The sequence below is a fragment of the Protopterus annectens genome, chromosome 5.part0, assembly GCF_019279795.1.
Source record: "Protopterus annectens isolate FY-2018-M chromosome 5.part0, PAN1.0, whole genome shotgun sequence".
In the NCBI taxonomy this organism is placed as follows: domain Eukaryota; kingdom Metazoa; phylum Chordata; order Ceratodontiformes; family Protopteridae; genus Protopterus; species Protopterus annectens.
In genome coordinates, this window is record NC_056735.1 from 1,774,872,117 (window position 1) to 1,774,894,806 (window position 22,690).

The window sequence follows — 22,690 nt, forward strand, 5'->3', positions numbered from 1 at the left end:
TGCATCATGGAACACTTTGGCTACTGTACCATTTCACCTAAGGCCAGCTGTGTACATAGGGTTATTGTAGTGTATTATTACTTTAACTAAATGCCAGTCACTGTCAATGCCCCTCCATGAAATGGGCCAACATACAGGTATACAGTTCTGCTAGGTTGTAAGTTCATTGTAGCTACTGTTTAGTCTGTACTTACTACTCATAAATCTATCTAGCATGAACTAAAATATTGCTTAAGAGGGGTGGCATTAATAGGATGATACTTAGACTGATAGTTTCAGGGAGCCCCCAATTTGACACTTGCTGGAGGCACCCCAAAATGTTAACACCAGACATCTTTCTTCTAATAAAGCCAAATAAATGCTTCAACTTACTATTTCTGATCATGCCACAGTTAAGGTTACTGTTCAGGTGTGTTAAGATAAAGGATGAAATGGCTGCTAGAGGGGCTAGTTAGAAATGGAAATTCCAGGAATTAAAGAAATTATGGAATGACTGTGTTTGCTTGTATGTTTTCCTGTCTGCCAGTTTGTCTGTTTGTTTGCTTATTGATGAGGTACTAAGTGAAAACAAAGAAGCCAGGTGTTTAAAAACTGAAGCTTGATGGAATTCATAATGCTCAACTATCCCAAATTTTGTAGAATGTCCAGATTTTTGCCTAATATTTTTACTCCATTCCTCTTAAAACTGTTGTTCTCTGGCAGATTACTGAGTTCTAAAGTCATTAAATAATGACAGACATTTCAGCTTGAAATGTCATATCCTACAGAAAAAGCATGTTAACGCAAACCCTGGTACTCTAGCAACTTACTAAGTGTTAAAGAGCAATATTTAAAATCTGTCCATTTTGGGGGCTTTGCCCTCCTCTCCCATTATGTTTGGCTTTTTCCAAATTTCTTGCACTACGAAGTTGAGAACTAAGATGGAAGGTCATTTGGGGGAGTAGAAGGTTTCAATAGAAGAGAAACAGATGAGGTTGTTGACAAAGCCATCTGGAAATGGTGGTCCTTAGGAGAAAGTCTATCAGATGGGCTTTAGTATACATAAGTAGGGTGGAAGCCAGGCATATAGTTACAAGTGAAGAATAATAAGAAGAGATGTATTTGAAGGAGTGCTGGTGAGTAATTAAGGAACATTCTAGTAAGATTCTAGCTAAGAAGTTGCATAGATGGGGGACATGAAGGACATTATAAAAACAAGAAATAAAAAGGAAGTCTTACAACTTTTCTATATGAGACTATCTAGCAATACAGAAGAGGAGTTTAGGAGCATTAGAGGTCATAAAGAATCCTTGCCAAGTAATAAATTGCCTTGGAAGAAATATCTGTATTAGATATGGAAATTTCCTGGAGAAAGTCACAAAAATCCTGAGGATAATGAAAGATTTATTGTCTAGAAAAAGAAGAAGTATGCATACTGGCAACGTATAATTCCCCACGGATGCCTTTGTAAATCGAGGTCCTTCGAGTACCGCGGAGGTCCAAAACCATTCTTAAACTTGCCTCTCTGTCATTAGGCTGGTGATTGCTAAGAATATCATTGTTCTTTATTGAGGAGCTTGCTTTGGAAATAATGTAATATTTATGAGAAACTGCTCAAAAGACTAGGGTAAAACCAAAGTTTCAGCTCTGTGCAGATGTCCATGTCAGCAGATAAATTAAGGTAGTTCCAATGGAAGTCCTGACATTATTCAACAAATCTGAAACAGCCATTGACCTGCATCATGAAAAAAGGGTTCTTATTAGGGTAGGAGCAAGTAGAAGAAGAGAGGTTTGGAGAGATGCAAGAAACTGTCATGCCTAAGTATTTAGTTTTGGACATTTTGATTCAAGACACCATACAGGAGAATGTTAACAGCAGATACAATCTCTAATATATATGGGCAAGATGGAAAATACTTACACAGACTTAAATTGAATAAATGCAATTAGAATGAAGTTTTCACCCATTCTGCTACACCTCCTCTACACCCCCATAAGAAGCGTAAGCACCCCAAGCTGCCCAAACTTAGAAATACCAACTCACAATCACACAATACTGAGGAAAAAGGAAACTCCCCAAAACAGTTCTCCATGGTCTTCAGTAATCACTGTTTTCACTCCAGCAAGAGTGAGCAAGTGATTTCTGAGGATACACAGTTTGAGAAGAAGTGAGACAACCAGGGTAGTTTAGGTGAAACATTTCATGGGGTGAGAAGGGTTGGGGAATGGTGCAGAGAAGAAGTATGCAAAAATACAGCAAAGGTTGAATGTGGGAAATTAGCAATCTGTTGGGGCATCATCAGAAAAAGAAGAATGTAGACTCAAATCTGTCACGGAATTAGGCAGACAGTTTGTTTACCAGGCAGAAAATACTAGAGCTATCTCTAAGCACAGGGCAGGTGGCTTAAGAGGATGAAGGATACTGATAGAGAAAAGAAGGGGATAGCACTTGGATGAAATGGTGTGGGAGATTAAATCAAAGAGACAGTGAAAAATACATACAAATTTCAGAGAGAAAGTTGGCACAGCTGATGTTATGATGTCAGATGAAATAGAGGTAAAAAAGCTAAGGTGGGATACAAGGAAGAAGAGGTGAATATTTGCAAAGGAATATGGGGTCTGAAAGTCTGGCATTATATATGAAAGCAACACCATAAAACAGATAATTCTTCATCTCAGTGAGGATGGTAAAATTAAGGAGAAAACATGACACTGCCTGTTAAACCATATCCCTTATCCTAATGTGCCTTTTGCTGTGGAATCTTCCTTTAATTTATTTAATTTCAGACTGATCAATAATGCTGGAGGTGCACCAGACTGAATGCACTTGTGATTGGTGGTATTTCTCTTTTAAATAAAAGTTAATAAAAAGCATACTGAATTTAGGCTTTCGTAGTGATGTGAGCTGTTCAAAAGACAAAATGTATATGATACTTGGAAATCAGAATGGAAGATTTTACTCTGAAAAGATTAAAATGGCCTGTAGTTGTACTGATCTTAGGCATAAAAAGACTCCCAGTGTTTAGAATATTATTTATTTATTTATTTATTTATTTGTTTGTTTGTTTGTTTGTGAACCACTCCGCCTATTCCTGCACATAAGACTCACCCCTCTTGAGTGCTGAAATAACTCTTTACAGGACAATCCTGGGTGTATCCCTTTGATGGGTGGACCCTCCAATTTTTCAGGGAGTTTGCCTTGTGGCAAAGTTACTATAGAAGGAAAGTGAGGACCATAGAGAGAACCTCAGACCAGGAATTAGGCACCATGCCCCTTTGTCAAAGGTTGATCACAATCCCTGTCTTGGAAGGAGAACAGGCAATGATACTAGTGTGTTCATCATTCCCCCTTTGAACTGCTGGGCTGAAATACCTCTACCTCCAGCAGATGTTGCACAGGTAGTAGTTCTTTCTGAACCACAGGACAGCTGGCTATCCATAGCTTCATCCTATCACTCACCTGATAGCAGTAGTAACACAAACCCATTCTCAGTGCTGCCAGCTTCACAGATGAAAATACCGCATATGTGTCATCAGGCTAGCAGTTGTTGAGAACATTATTGCTGTAGTGGTTACCTAACTGAACAGACTACTGATAACATTAAGAAAGTCATTACAGAGCTATCAACAAATATATTGATCTGAGTTTTAATCTGACATTTGAAAAATGCAAACTGATGGAGTTACTCACAGTATGAAAGGAGGATTTTAAATTAGCATAACAGTTTAAGTAAACTATTCTTTGCTGATCATTGAAAGGATGAGTTAGCAATAGGCTGAGCTTACATTAAAGAGATGCAGTATAAAGGATTAAAGGCAATGACAACAGTTCAGCAAGCATCTGAAATGAAGGGGATTTGGACCTGTCATAAATTTTGCAGTTAAAGACCTTAGAAACACTAAAGGCATGATACCTTCTGAGATTAGTCTCTGACTAGTCTAAGTTTAAAGAATTTTAACTGGTTTACTAGGTTAGAAGGTCCATAGATAGTTACTAGACATCCATACAAAAGATCATTGAGGCATCTATAGCCCAATTTCTCAGTTGCTACAGATCACAGTTTGGTTAAGTGACTTGCGCAGAATCACATGGTATGCAAATGGAGGCCAAGTGAATCAAAGCATGGATTAGAGGAAACAGCTCATCAACAGCTCATAGCCTTACTCCCCCAAAGTAAGTGTCAGTAAAGGTTTTATCGGTGTGAATGTGAAAACCTAGGCTAGGTTTGGAAGGTCATTACCACAAGAGCACTGATTTCATTTTGCATTGTTTAGAATTTTACAGTGGCAATAAGCCATGCTGGATTATGTTATGACAATAAAATATCTAGCCATATAATGGAGTTTAAATTAAAATTGTAGACAGCATTGCAGAAACAGATGCTTGGCATCTCATAGTACCTCAGAAAGATGTTAGATACATGAAATGTCTGTACTTACTGTGAGGGAGAAACGTATATGAAATATCACTTGATAGTGCATTGTTTTTTTTTTATTTTTTCTTGTAAATGTAAAAATATTATACCTTATATATTTACCACTACTTTCTAAATGAAATAACTGGAAAATGAATCTTTGCAGATTTCTTTTACAGTTAAAAAAGTCATAGCCAATAATGGAATATTGATTGATAATGTCCTGTTAATATGCACAATAAACTTTAATCTACCTGAGTTAAAGTTAAATGATGAATCGTTATGGGAGAATCCTGGATTGACTTGTCCTGCAGGAGAGGCAACAGCTTTTTTCTTAGATGATGCTTTCCTGAAAAAAAATAATAACAAAAATAGCAAAAAAGAAAAGAAGGAAAGAGTTTTGGCAAATAAAACCATCTATTTTTTAACAAAATTCTGAGCAATGAAGCAGTAACAAAGCTATAAAAGGAACTTTTAAAACAAATCTTAGCTTATGAGGTATTACTTTAACATCTAAGTGAAATAACATACAGGGGTGGGATTCATAAACACTTGTGGTAAGTATAGCTTCAGCTGTGCAGTCCATCTACATTATGGAGGAGCTTAACTTGTACAAACTGCATATATGATGAATATGTATATATATATATATATATATATATATATATATATATATATATATATATTGATAACTCCAACCCGCGGTGGTGGTGCTGCGGTAGCGTTGTCACCTCACAGTAAGACACTGTCTGGTTCGATTCTCAGCTAGAGCGTCTTCTGCATGGAGACATGCGTGAATGGGCATACCTTCATTGAAGGTTGTGCGTCAGGGCTGGTAACTCGGCACATAAAAATCAACTACCAATCACTAGCGGGCTGGAGTTCCACTGTGGTGACCCCTACCCAGGAAAAGCCGAAAGACACAACAACAACAACATATATTGATAACTCCCCATTTCAAAATGAATCCTTTTGCGATGCATTCTGGCAGGTACTGCAGATTAATGTGCAGTGAGTCACATAGTGCTACACAGGCAGTCTGTGTGCGTCCTCCCTCTTCCCATCACCTGTTACAGTACAACATCTTAAAAACATTCAGGTGTAGAGCTGCCCAGCCCGCCCATCAACTTATAATAAATAACTGCAACACTTAAGCAGTGAGTCACCTCATTCCCTAGCTGTTTTCCCTTATAAAATAAACATACATGTTCATACAGAGGATCACCTGCATCTTCATCTGTACTCACAGAGTGTGCAACCAATGTGTCACCATGTATATAGGGCTGTGCATGTGTAATACATTGTTTAACCTTCCCTTCCCTTCTCTTCTGACTTATCTGAGTGCCAAACGATAGAATAGGAATGGCATCTTCATTATGTACTGTTATTATTTTAGGCATTTAAGACCTTTCTTTTTAAAATAATGCCACATGTAATAGAAAACAATGAGACAAGTCCATGTCTAACTCAGATCGTTACTTACAGTGAGGAACTCAAATTTGGAAACTCAGGCTGCAATCTCATGCACAAACAATGTTCATTACCATGAGTAAAGTATGAACTGGCTACTCCCATGGTGTATTGCCATAATGTAACCTACCAGAACGATTTATAAATGAGCTGCATGTGCAAATCATTTATATATATATATAAATATATATATATATATATATATATATATATATATATATATATATATGTATTATATAAGATTAGCATTATATGTTTTTTGCCGTTTTTATTTTCTCCAAGTCTTTTGGGTTTCTAGTACCATGACGGGAATGGACCCCACTCCTAAGCCAAAGTATGATTAAAGTTCATGAAATTAGTATTGTTTCACTCTTTGAGGTTAGCCAAAAGTGCTCTTCACAGCACCCTCAATGTGCCCAGTAATGACTTCTTCTGCAATTTGTATGGTGTTACTTGAATTGGTTTGTTTGTGTTTGTGTCTTTTGACTTTTCCCGGTTAGGGGTTGCCACAGCAGAACTCCGGTCCGCTAATGATTGGCAGTTGATTTTTATGTATCGGCTTGTCAGGCCTGATGCACAACCTTCAACGAAAGTACGCCCATTCACGCATGATCCATGCAGAAGACGCTCTAGCTGAGAATCGAACCACACAGCGTCTTACTGTGAGGCGACAATGCTCTAAATACAACTGTAAATTCTGTTTTATAAGACCAGTTGCTACTACTACTATTGGAACTGTCTGGATATCTTTCTTCCACAAGGCTCTCATTTCTGCCTGCAGATCAAGGTATTTTATGACTTTGTGTCTCTCTGTATGCAAGACACTGTAGTCACTAGGTGTGGTGATTTCAATGATCAATGCTACTTTTGTCTTCTTTTCTTGGACCACTATATCTGGTTTTCTAGCATCTGTCTTTTGAACTGTTGGTAATGTATGATCCCATGTGATATAAACTTCATCATTTTCTATGATTGTTTGTGGCTCATGTTTCCATTGTTTTTCAGCCACTTTGATACCATGATGTTTGCATACTCTCCAGTGTAACAGTCTTGCCACATTATTATGCCTTTCTGTATACCGTTCCTCTGCCATTAGTATGTCGCAACCAGCAATAAGGTATGTGACTGTTTCCAATTCGGTTTTGCAAAACCTACTTATGTCTGTTTCACCCACATGTTCAATGGACTTTGTAAACCAGTGTGTACTTAGCCCACTATCTTGGACTGCCAATATTAACCTTTCATTTCTTGATGTGAATCCTTAACCATTCCTGCGTTCATTATTGAATAACATGAGGCTCTTCCAGAAGTATTCTATACTTGCAACTATATTTATGTTTTTTCCACATTTCTTGCCATGTCATCTGGTCCTTCACTTTATATTCTTTCTTTTGTTTTTTAGCACATTCAGTTGCTGCCTGGTTTTTATCTTCTTCTGGTTTGATTTCCATTCCTGCTTGACATTGATATGCTTCTGCTAAATTAAACAGAGATGTAATCTTAGATTTATTCTCCTCATGTTTCAAAACTTTCACTACATTTTGATCTTGTGAGGTTAGTAGATATGTGTGGAGTCCCAAGATTGCAGATCTATACATGTAATCAATTTCAAGGAGGCCCAATACCTCCTTCGGAACAGGGAATATATAATATTGGTGTACACTGATTTTTATAAATCATTTGGTGAACATGAAGCATTCTTCTTGTTTTGATATGCAGTCTATCCAACACTTTTTGGGACCAGTCAATCACTCCAAAACTATAAGTTAGGACAGGAAAAGCAAACTGATTTATAGCTTGGATCTTGTTCGTAGAGGTCAATGCTGTTTTCAGGATTAATTTAAGTCTTGTAAAGTACTCCTTACTGAATTTTATTTGCATTTGTTCATGTTTTATTGCTGATCCTTCATCAGTTCCCAAATATTTATACACTCCCTCTTGCTCAAGTTCTTTTATATCACATTCTTGTCCCAAATTGATGTTCTCCTGGTGCTGCAGTTTTCCTTTTTTAAAGGTTGCTTTTGCACATTTATCAATTAAATGACATTCCAATATCATCTGAAAAAGTTTTGGCAACCTGCAGCTGTGCTTTCAGTTCCTCATCTGATGAGCTATACAGCTTTAAATCATTGACAAAGGGAAGATGAGAAGTTATTAGACTTTGTTGTTTTCTAGAAGCCAAATTGTAGTCATGTCTAAGTTGTTAAGTAAACAGTTTAATGGATTAATGGCAAGGCAGAATAGCAACAGTGACAGAGAGTCACCCTGGATTATCCCCCTTTGGATTTTTATCCCTGGGATAATAATCTGTCCTTTATCATGGCTTAATTGCAAAGTGGTCTGCCACTGTTTTTATGATCACCGTAATGTAGTGTCAGTGTAGGTTGTATCTTTTACATTTTTAAGCACTCTTTTATCCATGAATGTGGGATACTATCAAATGTTTTTTTATAGTCAATCCATGCTATACTTAGATTCTTCATTTTCTTACAGTTCTCCACTATAACTTTGTTTAACAACAAATGATCCTTTGTTCCATATGAGTTTCTTTTATTGCCCTTTTATTCTACTGCCATAATTGAGTTTTCATCTAAATGACTATAAACTCTGTCGGCGTCATTTCCCGTGTATAGTTTATATGTTGTCAGAGGGCAAGTTATTGGTCTATAATTTTTAGGGTAGCTTGCAGGTTCACTCTTAAGTAAGAGCATTTTTTTTCTGTTGTTAACCAGTGCACTCTCTGTTCAGGATGTGCATATAAATAGTTCTTACTCATGGCAAGATCCTTGTGCAAAGAAGTTAATACTTTAAGCCAAAAATTAGGTACTGCATCTGGGCCTGGGGTTTTCCAGCTAGAGGCTTTTCTCAACTTTGTTTCAATCTCTCTGGCTGTTATTTCATCCCATTTCATATCCTGTACCTTTAAACTTCTTATTCTTTCTTTTACTTCTATCCATTTAGCATTTTTGTTATGTTCCACAGGATCTTCATAGATACTTCTCCAAAATGTATCTACTTCCTCTTTTTTTAGCGGTCTTTCAGTTTCTTTTACTTTATTTCCCAATTCTCTATAAAACTTTTTTGGGTCATCAATAAATTGTTTATTTTGTGCTTTTCCCTTATATTTATCTTCATATCTTCTAAGTCTTTCTGCCTGTTTTGGAATTTTTAGTTTGTTATCTCCAATAGTGCATAATAGATCCTGGTCTATTCTAATACTGTGCATTGTTTTTATCACATCTGTCTTTCTTAGTAGTTTTGTTGATCTGTTTCCTCATCTATAGTCTTCAAACAATGACACTTCTTGTCTTAGCTGCTTTATAGTTTTCTCTATTCGATATTTCCATGATGGTCAAGAAAAAACTGCAGACTTGTTTCACACCTTGTGTAACTTTTATAAAATTAAAAGGAAAACCACAAGTAATGGTGAAGCACTGTGTCACACACACAAAAAAAGACTTTGATCTACTGGTTTAGTGCTTTCAGCCAAAAATTAGGCCTTCATCAGAACAAACTGTTAAAAAACTGTCCCATTTTTATAGCATCATCAGTACACCTCTAACCAGTCAGATCTCAAGTTAAGTGGAGTTGCTGTACTGTCCAGATGAACAGAATTGCTTCTGGAGAGGTATGGTCAAGGATTTAATGGCAGCACCAGCAGTTATTACCATAGAGGCAGAGGACATTTCAGGGCTATCAGACTCCATGTCCAGAGTCATTCTTAACAAGGAATGGTTGCTTAAGGACTTAGAAGCTTCCCTTTTAAAATATAAAAAACTTCAGTGGGACATTGCGTTTTTGAAATACAGTCTGGATGTAAAACGGGTCCCTAAGGGTCTGCAGGTACATAATACTCCCAATGGTATTTTTAGCAACATTTTTCTAAATGGCAAAAGATCTGTGAAGACACAGGTTTGGCATTCCATAAAGTACTTAAGGAGCATCATGAAGAAGAGGAGCATAACCTTGCCAAGTGGATCGATGGACTTATAGATAAAGTCAGTCTGGCTGCCTTACCAAAAGAAATCGAGGATATTCTAAGGCGAATACAGTTTAAAGCTGATGCCTTAGACAATTCTTTGAGGCAAAAGAAAGAAAAGAAAGTAGACAGGGATCACAGGCTGTAAAGAGAAAGGAAATGTAATCCCACCTTAAAACTGGCAGAATCAGAAAGCAAAACTTCCGGTGAGCTGAAGTCATCGCCAAACATTGCAATAGGGGAGGAAGAAGCTGTTAGAGAGAATGGAGGCTTTTTCAATCAAGAAAACAGCAGATTTTCCAAGTATTTTTTATCCCCTCAGCACTCGAAGCGTCTGCAGGAGAAAAAAACAGTGAAACATGGCCAGTGGGAGACTGTGACACCAGGGAAGCAAAATGTACCACCGAGGAGGAATTTGAACAGCTACAACAATCCAACAGTGATGCAGGTAGCCGAAACTTCGAATCAAGCCAGTGTTTACCCTCTGTTTCACAAAGGAAAAAATCAGGAATGGCCTCAAACGTACAGGTAATGCCTACGGATTTTAAAATATACAACCTGTCACACAGGGTTTTTACAGAAGCAGAGACTAATTTATTAAAGAAAGGCTACAATTTTGTGCCCTCTAGAAGGGCGGACATTGTGGATACTATTGTTAATTTAAAAGCATACACCAGAAAACTGAATTTAAAGTTGTTAATGGGGAATTAAGAAGTTAAACAAAAGGGTAATTTTGTTACACCTAGCACGTTTAACCCGCCCCTGCACCCTGCATTAAAAGCATTTGAGAATTTGTGTGAAACAGAAATTAGGGATTTGTTAAACAAAAGAAGTAAGACAAAATTTTATAATATGACTGCAGAAGAGCAAATGATTTTCAACTCTATTAAGAATGATATTTCTATCAGGGTTATGTGTGAAGACAAAGGGGGTTCAATGGTCATAGTGAATTCTGATGATTATGTGAAGGGAATGCAATTTTTATTAGCAGATGAAACTGCATATATAAAAGTTTGCAAAGGTGAAGTCCTAAAAGTTTACAAAAGAATAGATTCTTGGCTTTTTGAAACTTTAGCAGAATGTTTAATTTCCAGGAATATGTATGAGTTTTTTGTAGTAGACAAACCCAAGATAGAGCATCTCTTTGGAATTCCAAAGATACACAAGGATGGTCATTATCCCTCTTACAGGCATATAGTTTCCTCACCAGCATCGAAGTTAGAGCCATGTTCTAAGTTTATAGACAGAACTCTGCTTGAGGTAGTGCAGAAGACAAAATCCTTTATTAGGGATTCTTTTGATTTTTTAAGCAAAATCAAGAAAATTAAGGTTGAAGCTGGTGATTTGTTGGTGACAGTTGATGTGGCATCTTTATACACCTGCATTCCCCATGATTTGGGTTTAGAGTGGGTTGGGAATTTGTTAATTAACAGCAGAAAATATGAATTAAAAGAGTGTAGGTTCATGTTGGAATGCATGGACAACATTCTTTCATACAATTACTTCATGTTTGACAATGAACATTTCTTGCAAATCAAGGGTGTGACGATGGGTGCCAGGATGGCTCCCAATTATGCCAACTTAGTTTTGGCTTACTGGGAAAACAACATTATGTCCAAGTTCACTAATAGACACAAAATTGTGAGTTACTATCGTTTTATTGATGATTTGTTTTTTTATTTGGAGAGGAACACCAACTGAGCTAATGCTGTTTATTGAAGACATGAACAACAGCACCTCTTTTTTGCATTTTACTGGTAGCTGGGACAATTTTAAGATTTGTTTTTTAGATTTAGAGGTTATTAAAGAGGAAGGTAAAGATTTTTGGGGGTACAGCATCAGTTATAAAAATGTAGCAAGTAATGGTCTTTTGAGTTATTGTAGTATGCATCCCACTTATGTGAAATACAGCATTATAAAGGGGCAGTTAGTAAGACTTAAGAGACTTACAAGTGACGAAGCACAGTTAGATCTGTTAGTGCAGGAACTGCTTTTTAGATTTAAAAACAGAGGGTATTCTTCCAAAATTGTGCATGACATTATTAGTACAAACAAAAAGGAGGGGCTGAGAGCAAACACACAGGACAAGAAGGACTGGGTTACATCAATGTTGTTAACCTTTACCATGGACAGCAAAGAAATCAAAAATATAGTGTCCAACAACTGGAGAATATTAGTTTCTAACAGTGATCTTCAGATGGTAGTAGGAGAAGCCCCCATTTTTGTTAACACAACAGCAAGGAATTTCAAAGAAATGTTAGAAAGTAGACCAAGAAAAAAAGTCTCAAGGTAACACTGGTACTTTTAAATGCAAAAGCTGCAATTTTTTGTAAATACATTTCAGAGGGACCAAAATTTGATACTGTAACCCAGAATAAGATCTGGCATGTTCCTGGCATTTTCAATTGTTAATCTACCTTTGTGGTATATATGGCAAAATGCTCCACCTGTTTTTCGTTTTATATTGGGAAGACCTATAGGCAACTTAAAAACAGGATGTATGAACATTATTATGTCATTAGAAAGAGAAATTTGGACAATGATCTTTATAAGCACACCTTAAACTGTGTGGGTAACAATGACAGTGTTAAGTTTCTTTTCACAGTTATAGATCATGTTCTAGTAGATTTCAATGAAGACAGAGATGGGGAACTAGATTTTAGAGAGTTCAAATGGCAGGTTCATTTGGATGCATGCAGGGCACCAGGGCTTAACAATGGTGTCAACTATAAAGCTGTGTTGAAAAGAAAAGCCTAGTATAATAAATGTAAATATAGTTTATATGCTTGCTAAAAATGTATGCATTATTTAGGATGTATTTTACACACATATTTTTTTTATATTAAGTTTCAAGAAAACTTGAGATCTGATTGGTTTAATGTGTACTGATGATGCTATAAAAATGGGACAGTTTTTTAACAGTTTCCTCTGATGAAGGCCTAATTTGGGGCGGAAAGCACTAAACCAGTGGATTAAAGTCTTTTTTGCATGACACAGTGCTTCACCATTACTTGTGATTTTCCTTTTAATTTCCATGATGGTATTCACTTTCACCCCCTCTTTTCCCTCGCTACCCTGTATTCCTGTGGTAGAACTTTGTCAGTTATTAATTTAGCAGCACAGTAATATATTCTGTTTACTTCTATTATATCGCATGAATCTCAATGGACAGTCCTAATTACTGTGTTCATTTTTTTTATCAAGCTTCTGACTTTTGGTGGTTTTATTAACCTTCTGCAGTCTATTTATCTCATGGATCTTGATATATCTGTCTTTTGTCTATTAAATCAAGCAACTCTTCTCTTAACTCCTGTTGAGGGCACATGCCTTGTTTTCCGTTTCCTGTGGGCATTCTATAGAAAGTTCTATAGCATCTTCCATTAGCATTCTGTATTATCAGCACAGTGTACGTTCATGATATAATTATAATTACGGCAGACATATGCACAGCATTAGCAATGGCTGAAAAACAAAAGGATTTAAAACAGTATATTGCAGGGGAATATGACAACAAAGGTGCTCAAATGATTTTGGGCCACATTATTATGAAGACAGTCACAGAGGTTTGCTGTATGTTATACCACTGTGGTACACAGCTACTTCTACTGCTATTCTTGTCTTTATTTTATAGGTTCATAGGTTCATAGGTCCATACTAGGCTATCTGGCCTAGGGCATTTATAAGCCTAGCCAGAATGTGTTTGGCTTTCGCCAGCCATTTTAAATTAATTTTGCTATGCCCTTTTTCGAGGTTAGTATACTGTGCCTCTGTCTAACAGTGACACAGAAGTGATACCTGGGTTAAACCTATGATCTCCCATCCACTCATCAAGATTCCTCTTGAAGAGAGTCAATGAGGGACTCTGCCTAACCTGGACTGGGATTTTATTTCAGAGTGAAGAGAGCCTCTGGGTTATGAATCTGTCCCTCCAGCATGTCCTATTTATTTCAGTGCTGAGGTTCAAGTCTCTCGAGCACGTAGCTCGATGGAATTTGGATTTTCTGAGGTGCAGCATGTCCATTAATTCCGGGTTGGACATGGCTTTATACGTCAGGCACAGATCGCCCCTGAACAGGCGGTATGCCACTGAGTAGAGCTGGAGTTTCTTTAACCGGGCAGCATATGGCATCTGTTTGATCCCTTTGATCCTCTTGGTGAGGTACTTTTGGGGTCTTTCCAGTTGCTGCAGGTGTCTGGTAAGGTACATCCCAAAAGGGGCATTGTACTCAATTATGGGCCTAATGAGGGATGAGTAAAGAGGCACGATGACCTCCCCTGATCTAGATGTGAATCCTTTCATGATTAGGTGGGCTATATAAAATGTTTTTCTAACCACTTTGGCCACGTGGTTGTCAAATGAGAGACTGCTATCAACTTGGGTCCCCAGGTCCCTAATTACTTCTTCTGTACTTAATGGATTAACACCTATGTGGTAATTTGTGGGCACTTTGTTTTTGCCAAAGGGGATGACCATACACTTTTTGGTGTTTAGCTTGAGGCCATGACTCTGGCACCAGTTGTCTGTTTCTATGAGGCCCTTTTGGAGGATGCTTGTGTCGGCTGGAGATTCGATTACGGCGCCCAGTTTGCAGTCATCTGCGATCTTGGTCAGCCACAGTCCTTCCGTGTTGGCCTGTACCTCTGAGAAATATATACCGAACAAGAGAGGTCCCAGGACTGAGCCTTGTGGGACACCACTTGTAACTGGTTTGGAGTCTGACATGGCTCCAGCAATTCTAACCATGTGGGTTCTGTCCTTTTGCCAGTTTGCAACCCATCTAGTGACATAGGGATTTATATTTAAGCTGGTGAGCTTATCTATAATGCCCGAGTGGGGTATTGTATCGAAGGCTTTTGCGAGGTCCAGGTAGGCTGTGTGGACCACCTTTCCCTTATCAATGGCCTTGGTGACTGTTTCAAAGAAATCAACCAGGTTTAAGAGGCAGGATCTGCCCTTAACAAAGCCGAACTGGGTAGGATCCAGTGTCTGTAGGTCCCCAATATCTTTATTTATGAAGTCCATGATGATCCTTTCCAAAGCTTTGCAGACCAAGCTAGTCAGGCTTATGGAGCGATAGTTTCCAGGATCCGTTGAGGCACCACCTTTGTGGAGAGGGACCACTGTTGCTGTACGCCACTCTTTGGGTACATATCCTGTAGTAAGGGCAGAACATGACAATGAAATGCTCACTAGAATTCAGTTTTGCCATGCTGTAGCTCTTATCTTAACAAGATATACATATATTATGCCTTATTGTTATACAGAGCAGAGAGCAGGATAGGACTTTTATGACTCAGAACCTGTCACTCTACCAACAGCTGTATACTACAGTAAGGCATAACGGGCTTATGGTGACTATGCTAATAAATACTTTTTATGAATCACACCAAATAGTTGTACAAAGTAAATTTGTGCTGGTCTGCTAATAAGAAAGAAAGGCAGGAAGAAAAGAAGGAAATACAGGAAGTGAAGGAGAAAGAAAAACTATAGAACAACAGAAATAGGCACAAAGGAAGAAAGAAAATAAAAAGAAAATGAAAGTAAAAGAATGAGGGAGTGAGGAAATAAAGGAAGGAAAAAAGAAAGAAAACGAAGAAACAAATGAAGGAAAGAAAGAAAAGAAGACAAATAAAGAAAGAAAGGAAGGAGAGCAACATTTGCAGGTTTTGCATGAACTTGAACTCAGAGTAGCATCTAGTGAGACATAAATATTAAAGTAGGTCCAGAAATATCTGTTGTGTGGTGGGCTAGCTACATATCTGTTGTGTGGTGGGCTAGCTACATACAGTATCTGTTGTGTGGTGGGCTAGCTACATATCTGTTTTGTGGCGGGCTAGCTACATATCTGTTGTGTGGCAGGCTAGCTACATATCTGTTATGCGGTGGGCTAGCTACATATCTGTTGTGTGGCAGGCTAGCTACATATCTCTTATGCGGTGGGCTAGCTACATATCTGTTATGCGGTGGGCTAGCTACATATCTGTTGTGTGGCAGGCTAGCTACATATCTGTTGTGTGGTGGGCTAGCTACATATCTGTTGTGTGGTGGGCTAGCAACATATATTATCTGTTGTGTGGAGGGCTAGCTCATATCTGTTTTGTGGCGGGCTACCTACATATCTGTTGTGTGGCGGGCTAGCTACATATCTGTTGTGTGGTGGGCTAGCTACATATCTGTTGTGTGGTGGGCTAGCTACATATCTATTATGTGGTGGGCTGGCTACATATCTGTTATATGGTGGGCTAGTTACATATCTGTTGTGTGGTGGGCTAGCTACATATCTGTTGTGTGGCGGACTAGCAACATATATTGTCTGTTGTGTGGCGGGCTAGCTACATATCTGTTGTGTGATGGGCTAGCTACATATCGGTTGTGTGGTGGGCTTGCTACATACAGTATCTGTTCTGTGGTGGGCTAGCTACATACAGTATCTGTTGTGTGGTGGGCTTGCTGCTGGTTATGACAGCAGTAGGAGTTGCTCTTTCTGCTGTCTAGACCTGGCTACATTAGGTTATTTTAAGAAAGACTTTCAGCATCTTTAACGTTACCTTTTCTACCAGGAATAAGAATGTATCAGATGAGCCTGCATATAACTGAATAAAAGTGTCTTGTTTGTTAAAGGAGGGAATGCATTTTCAAACATACTTACCAACTCATTTTTATTTATTGTTTACTCACATGTACAGTACTTTATAAAGTGAAACAAGTTAGTGGTTTTATAACACGACAACATAATAGATGCCTCGGCTTTACTTCTTATTCATTATTGCTTTGATGCCCATTTCTCTGTATACTGATTGCTGCTAACTTACTTCTTTCCATTTTCTTCATCAGTATGGATATTGTTATAAATCATATTTTAACATAAACTCTTATCAGCACAGTCTGAAATGCAATTTTTCTTAGCCTCCCTTGAAAGAGAAACTCTTGTTCCATTGAGATTATAAAATTGCCCAAAATGAAACAAATAAAAAAACAGAAATTTCTGCTTTTTTCCACAGTATCACTGAAGTGATACATGGTCTGTGCTTGAATAGGATCCTGTGTTGTACCTTTCTTCCACACCATAATATAATGAAAAAATCAAACTGAAGACAAACAAGGACACTGATTTGCACTTATACAAAATTACATTCTATATTCTTGAGTTGAAAAAGCAGTAATTTTACCCAAGATTTAAATACAATTTCCAGTTATTAGTGTGATTTGGTTTATAATTGTTAGTCTATCTACATATGGAGAAATAGAACACATTCTAAGCAAAACAAATTCAATATAGCAAACTGAGAGTAGAAAACTAAGAAATATAAAAAATAAATGTAAGTTATGGTACATGACTGAACTTGTCCACAATGCAAAAAATCCACAGTGCAATTTTTAATTTTTTTTTTTTTTTGTTATTTCCATAGGAAATACCAAAAACAAGTATGTCTAGTCTGACTGATTATTGCAGCTAGTCTAAGGCAGACAAGCTAGAGTCTTTTCTGTGTAATACACAACAAAGAACAAATCCCAACAGGGAAAATGACTGTGAAAATGAAAAAAATGATCCCAACAGTCGACCAGGAACACATCAACTTTATTCACCACAGAGAAATCCTGTGACTAAGTGCTTTCGCCATTGATTGGCTTCATGCTTTCACCATTGATTGGCTTCATGAAGCCACTCAATGGCGAAAGCACTTAGTCACAGGATTTCTCTGTGGTGAATAAAGTTGGTATGTTCCTGGTCGACTGTTGGGATCATTTTTTCATTTTCTCTTTTCTGCATAATACTTTTAAGGTCACCACCTTTTCAGCAGTCAAAAGTGGTACACGAGGTGTGGCCAATATATGTCCTCACTGTGGGCATGGCCAAGCACATTACATCACCATGGGATTGGTAAAAGAGATGGTACAGTTAATGATAATGTCCTGTTACACAGTAACAGATTGAAATCCCTTTCACAAAGCATTTACAATTATACACCTACAACATTAAAAAAAATCCTTACTGGAAAAACAATTATGTATACATTATCAACATTCTAATATTGCAGTGCATTATGTTATATTTTTTATTACAAAAAAAGTACAATCCAACTACATTGTACAGGGAATATTGAGAAACCGATGTGCTCAGGCTGTTAGAAGTGTAACATTCCACAGCTGTTAACAGTGGTAAAACGTGTTCCTAAGTAGGTGCAACCATATGAGCTATAGACATTTACACCAGTAACAGCCTAAATACACAGACAACTAATTTTAGGAAAGTATGACATGGACAAAACATCTTGAAATGCTCAAACACTTATTGGCAATAAATAAATAAATGAGCACAGAAGCAAGTATACCACTCTACAATAATGTTCAAACATCTAGCAGATGTAGAATTTCAAACCTTTAGCAGCCCCCCCGACACACACACATTCAACTGTAAAAATTAAATTCTTCACAACTATCCTGAAACAGCCTCTATAAAATAAATTAGAAATATGCTTATCATACTATTTGCATCCCTGAACATAAAAAATATATACACATACTTTCACCATTAAAAGTTACTGCTTGCATATTGTACCCAAAACAATCACTATAAAAGCTATTTGCAATGTCTAATGCACCCAGTAAACCTCTGAACACAGCATAACAAAAATGTTTTAAAGTTTTAGCACTGAAAGGCTGTTGTACTTACCTCTACGGTGTAGAACAGTTGTAATATATTTCCCTTGCCACAGTTCCTTACATAATGATATCCTACCCTCTGCCTTTTTCCTTTTCCAGTGCACAAGGCTGAAGCCTTCTAGACTCCCTTCATCCTTCACACGTTTGTTCCCCACTCATCTTCGATTATTTTCTCCTGCATCTTTTGTAGCCATTGAATCTGTTTCTCTCAAAGGTCTCCAGAACTACACATAGTACTCCAACACTGTCATTACTACTTGAGTGACCAAAGTTTGACTAGCAACTCAAGCACCTGTTTAACCTAGTATAGGGAGGTGAGGAATGTCAGACTAATCTAGCTCACCTCTATTTTCAGTATGAGATGTTTGCATGTGCCAGGAACATACGGAAGTGCTGCATAAAAAGGGGAAAAGGTAAATTGATTACATTCATGAGGAGTGATGTATGCACATTGTTATAGCCACTGCGCAACATCCCTTGGATGCTTTAGGCATGCTCGTGAGATTCTTCTGAGTCCCAAAAAAAAGGGGAGAAAAAAAAGGAAAAACACTGATCCTCCATGATGGTGCTACTCCTGGCTAGTTTTAGCCTTGCTTCTCATGAAAGGAATTGGCTATATGCTGTAGTTCTCTTGCTACAGGAAGAATGAACAGGTCTACGGAGTAGGGGGATGGAGGCTTGACAGTTGGAGAGGGGCACCAGCAAAAAGAAATAAATAAATACGATAAAAAGAATTTTAGCCTTATTGTTGCTTGATAAATGTTTGCTATTACTTTTGTGTTTATTTGATGGGGAGCATCTAAAAGTTAATAAAATAATTAAAGGCCTTGAAGTACGTGCCGATGATTACCTTTCATGTGCTGTCCATACAGTTGCTATCACCCACACCATATTATGCAGTCTGAGAAAGAACAACTATTCCACGCAAAGATGATCACAGGGGTTCAAGGCTTGTCTTACAGCCAAATGTTACAGTAACGCACTGTCTATGCATTTTATTGCTATCTTAGAGTGGACCCATGGCTAATACACATTGCATTTAAGTTACCTGGCACTTGCTCACTAAAGCAATTATATAAGTCAGCACTAAAAAATTAAAAGCACTACACCCTCACAAACTCCCCTTGAGTACCTTGTTCACCATTGGCCCTTTTTTTCAATTATAAAGGAATTCCCAATACTTTTCTAGCACGTCCAAAGATCAGTTGTCAATCTCCTCTCCGGTCCAGCTGGTGAATCTGGGAATCTTGAGGCAATGTTACAACTGTCTCATGTACACAGACAACCCTTACCTCCTCCCAACAAATTCCAACACATGTGAGAGATGCAACCATATAGCCAAACTGGAGGCTAAGCTCTCTCAACTCAGTACTGGTGTAACCAGTCAGGAGGAGAAGGAAACCACACTCACTACAATTCCAGTCTCACATAGACCTACCATGACAGCAAACCAAACACATAAACACACAAAAACATACTCAGTGGCTCTAAATAAAAATCTGCCTAAGCAGCAGAGACCTCCAAAGCAGACACCCAAGCAACCGCAACCCCAAAACAAAACACATTCAACACATAGCTCACAAAGCCAGTGTGCCGAACAGTCACAGCCCTTAAGGATAAACAACACACCTGATACACTTGTAATAGGTGACTCTATCGTCAGGCACACTGACGTCCCACTCACCAGGCTGAACAAGGAGAAGGTCATGGTGAGCTGCCTGTCGGGCGCTAGGATCCGCCACATAACACAAGCCCTCAGGTCACTCCAAGGCAAGTACAAATATGACTCAGTCATTGTCCATGCTGGTGTGAATGACCTGAGACGTACCTCCCTGGACTCTATGAAAAGAGACATAGAGGAGCTCTCTGAGCATGTAGCCCAGGCTGGTATGACCCTGACCTTGAGTAGCATCTTACCCTCACCAAGAATGATGCCACAATATGAAGACAAGATGATCAATTTCAACAATTGGCTTAAGTATTGGTGTCATTCCAAGGGGATCCAATGCCTGTCAGCCTGGGATGATATGCTCGACAAGCCACGATGCTTCGCTAGGGAGGGCTTGCACCTGTCACCCCTGGGCTTTCAGATATTGGCAAAGGGTCTTGCTATGTCCATAGTGCCTTTTTTAGGCAAGGCTCAAAAGACAAACTCACCTCCATAGGTATCACAAGGGATAAGAAACTAAGAGTAATGCTACTCAACGCCAGAAGTCTAAACCTGAAGATGCACACACTCGAAACTCTCCTTAGCATAGAGAACATCGATATCTGTGCAGTAACAGAAACCGGGTTCAAGGCTCCCGAGAGCACCCCAGCACTACCAGGTTATACCTCATACAATGCTTTTCGGCCCCAAAACTTGGACCGTACCACAAAAAAAGGGGAGTATCAATATTCGTCAAAGATACCCACACCTCCAGGTTGGTGGCACAGCACGAAGCATCAGAGACTATCCATGTGCAACTAACAGTGGATAAAACTGCCTTCCAGTTTATAGCCTGCTACAGACCACCCTCCCAAACCCAGGAACCCCACTCGGCCTTCCTGAGAACACTGGAAAATATGAAGGTCTCTCCAAACACCATTATATTGGGCGACTTCAACTACCCAAACATAGACTGTGAGCATTACTCTAGCTCCAACACCCTAGCCCAATAGCCCAAAAGTTCCTAGAATTTATATACTCAAATGCTATGGAACAGCTTGTTATCACTCCCACAAGAGGGGAAAACATACTGGACCTGATCATCACCAACATGGGGACTCTATTCTCCAGACCAGAAGTGTATCCCTCACTGGTAAGATCAGACCATAAACTAATCTCACTGGATATTCACATCGCGACCCCACCCCCTGCCCAGAAAACCACAGTGAAAAACTTCTCTAAAGCAAATTTCACACTCCACAAATCCGAGGTGGAATCCTTCAAAGCCCCCGGGCCTGTGGAAAATACGGCCCAGACCGCAGAATCCTTTATAAACGCATTCTATGAACACCTTCAGGAATGCATGGATCATGCAATCCCAAATAAAACCAAGACCCAATCCTCCAAAGGCAGACGTCCTGTCTGGTGGACCCCAGCCATAAACAAACTATACAATAGAAGGAGGAAGCTACTAAATGATAGAGCAAAATCCCAAAAAGGGAAGGCATCTCTGATCAGTATTAGCAAAAAACTATGGGCACTCATAAAATCATCTAAGGCCAGTTTCGAGAGAAAAATTGCACAGGACACTAAGGATATTCACAAGGCTTTCTTTAGTTATGTTTGGAACCTGGGTGGGAATTCCCAGATATGCTCAGAATTAGTCCAAAATGACAAAAAATACACCGAACCCACAGACATTGCCAACATCCTATCTGACAGGTTCAGTGCAAACTTCTCCCCCCCCTCCCCACCAAAAGGGCAAATATCTATCCCAGCAGAGTGCTGCCCCCCCCCCCCGACATCTCAGATGCTCAGGAAAGAGCCGCCCTCTCCAAAGCAAAAAACACAGCATCAATGGGACCAGACAGTGTCCCAGGCTGCATCCTACATGAACTCCATGAAAACCCAAACATAAAACTACTGTTCAATCTCAGCCTTACTACAGGATATGTACCCAAAGAGTGGCGTACAGCAACAGTGGTCCCTCTCTACAAAGGTGGTTCCTCAACGGATCCTGGAAACTATCACCCCGTAAGCCTGACTAGCTTGGTCTGCAAAGCTATGGAAAGGATCATCATGGACCTCATAAATAAAGATATTGGGGTCCTACAGACACTGGATCCTACCCAGTTCGGCTTTGTTAAGGGCAGATCCTGCCTCTTAAACCTGGTTGATTTCCTTGAAACAGTCACCAAGGGCATTGACGAGGGGAGGGTGGTCCACACAGCCTACCTGGACCCCGCAAAAGCCTTTGATACAATACCCCACTCGGGCATTATAGATAAGCTCACCAGCTTAAATATAAACCCCTATGTCACTAGATGGGTTGCAAACTGGCTCAAGGACAGAACCCACAAGGTTAGAATTGCTGGAGCCATGTCAGACTCCAAACCAGTTACAAGTGGCATCCCACAAGGCTCAGTCCTGGGACATTTCTTATTTGGTATATATTTCTCGGAGGTACAGGCCAACACAGAAGGACTGTGGCTGACCAAGTTCGCAGATGACTGCAAACTGGGCACCATAATAGA

At 38.9% G+C, this 22,690-nt stretch overlaps 1 protein-coding gene across 1 annotated transcript in view; it reads right to left on the minus strand.

Annotated features, from left to right (window-relative positions):
* The window catches only part of IGSF5 (immunoglobulin superfamily member 5), a 678,183-nt gene that overhangs the window by 247,112 nt on the left and 408,381 nt on the right, over nt 1–22,690 (minus strand). The window contains exon 7 of the mRNA XM_044071572.1: nt 4,649–4,743. Within this exon, the coding sequence (XP_043927507.1) occupies nt 4,649–4,743 (95 nt within the window). The remainder of the gene's footprint in view (nt 1–4,648; nt 4,744–22,690) is intronic.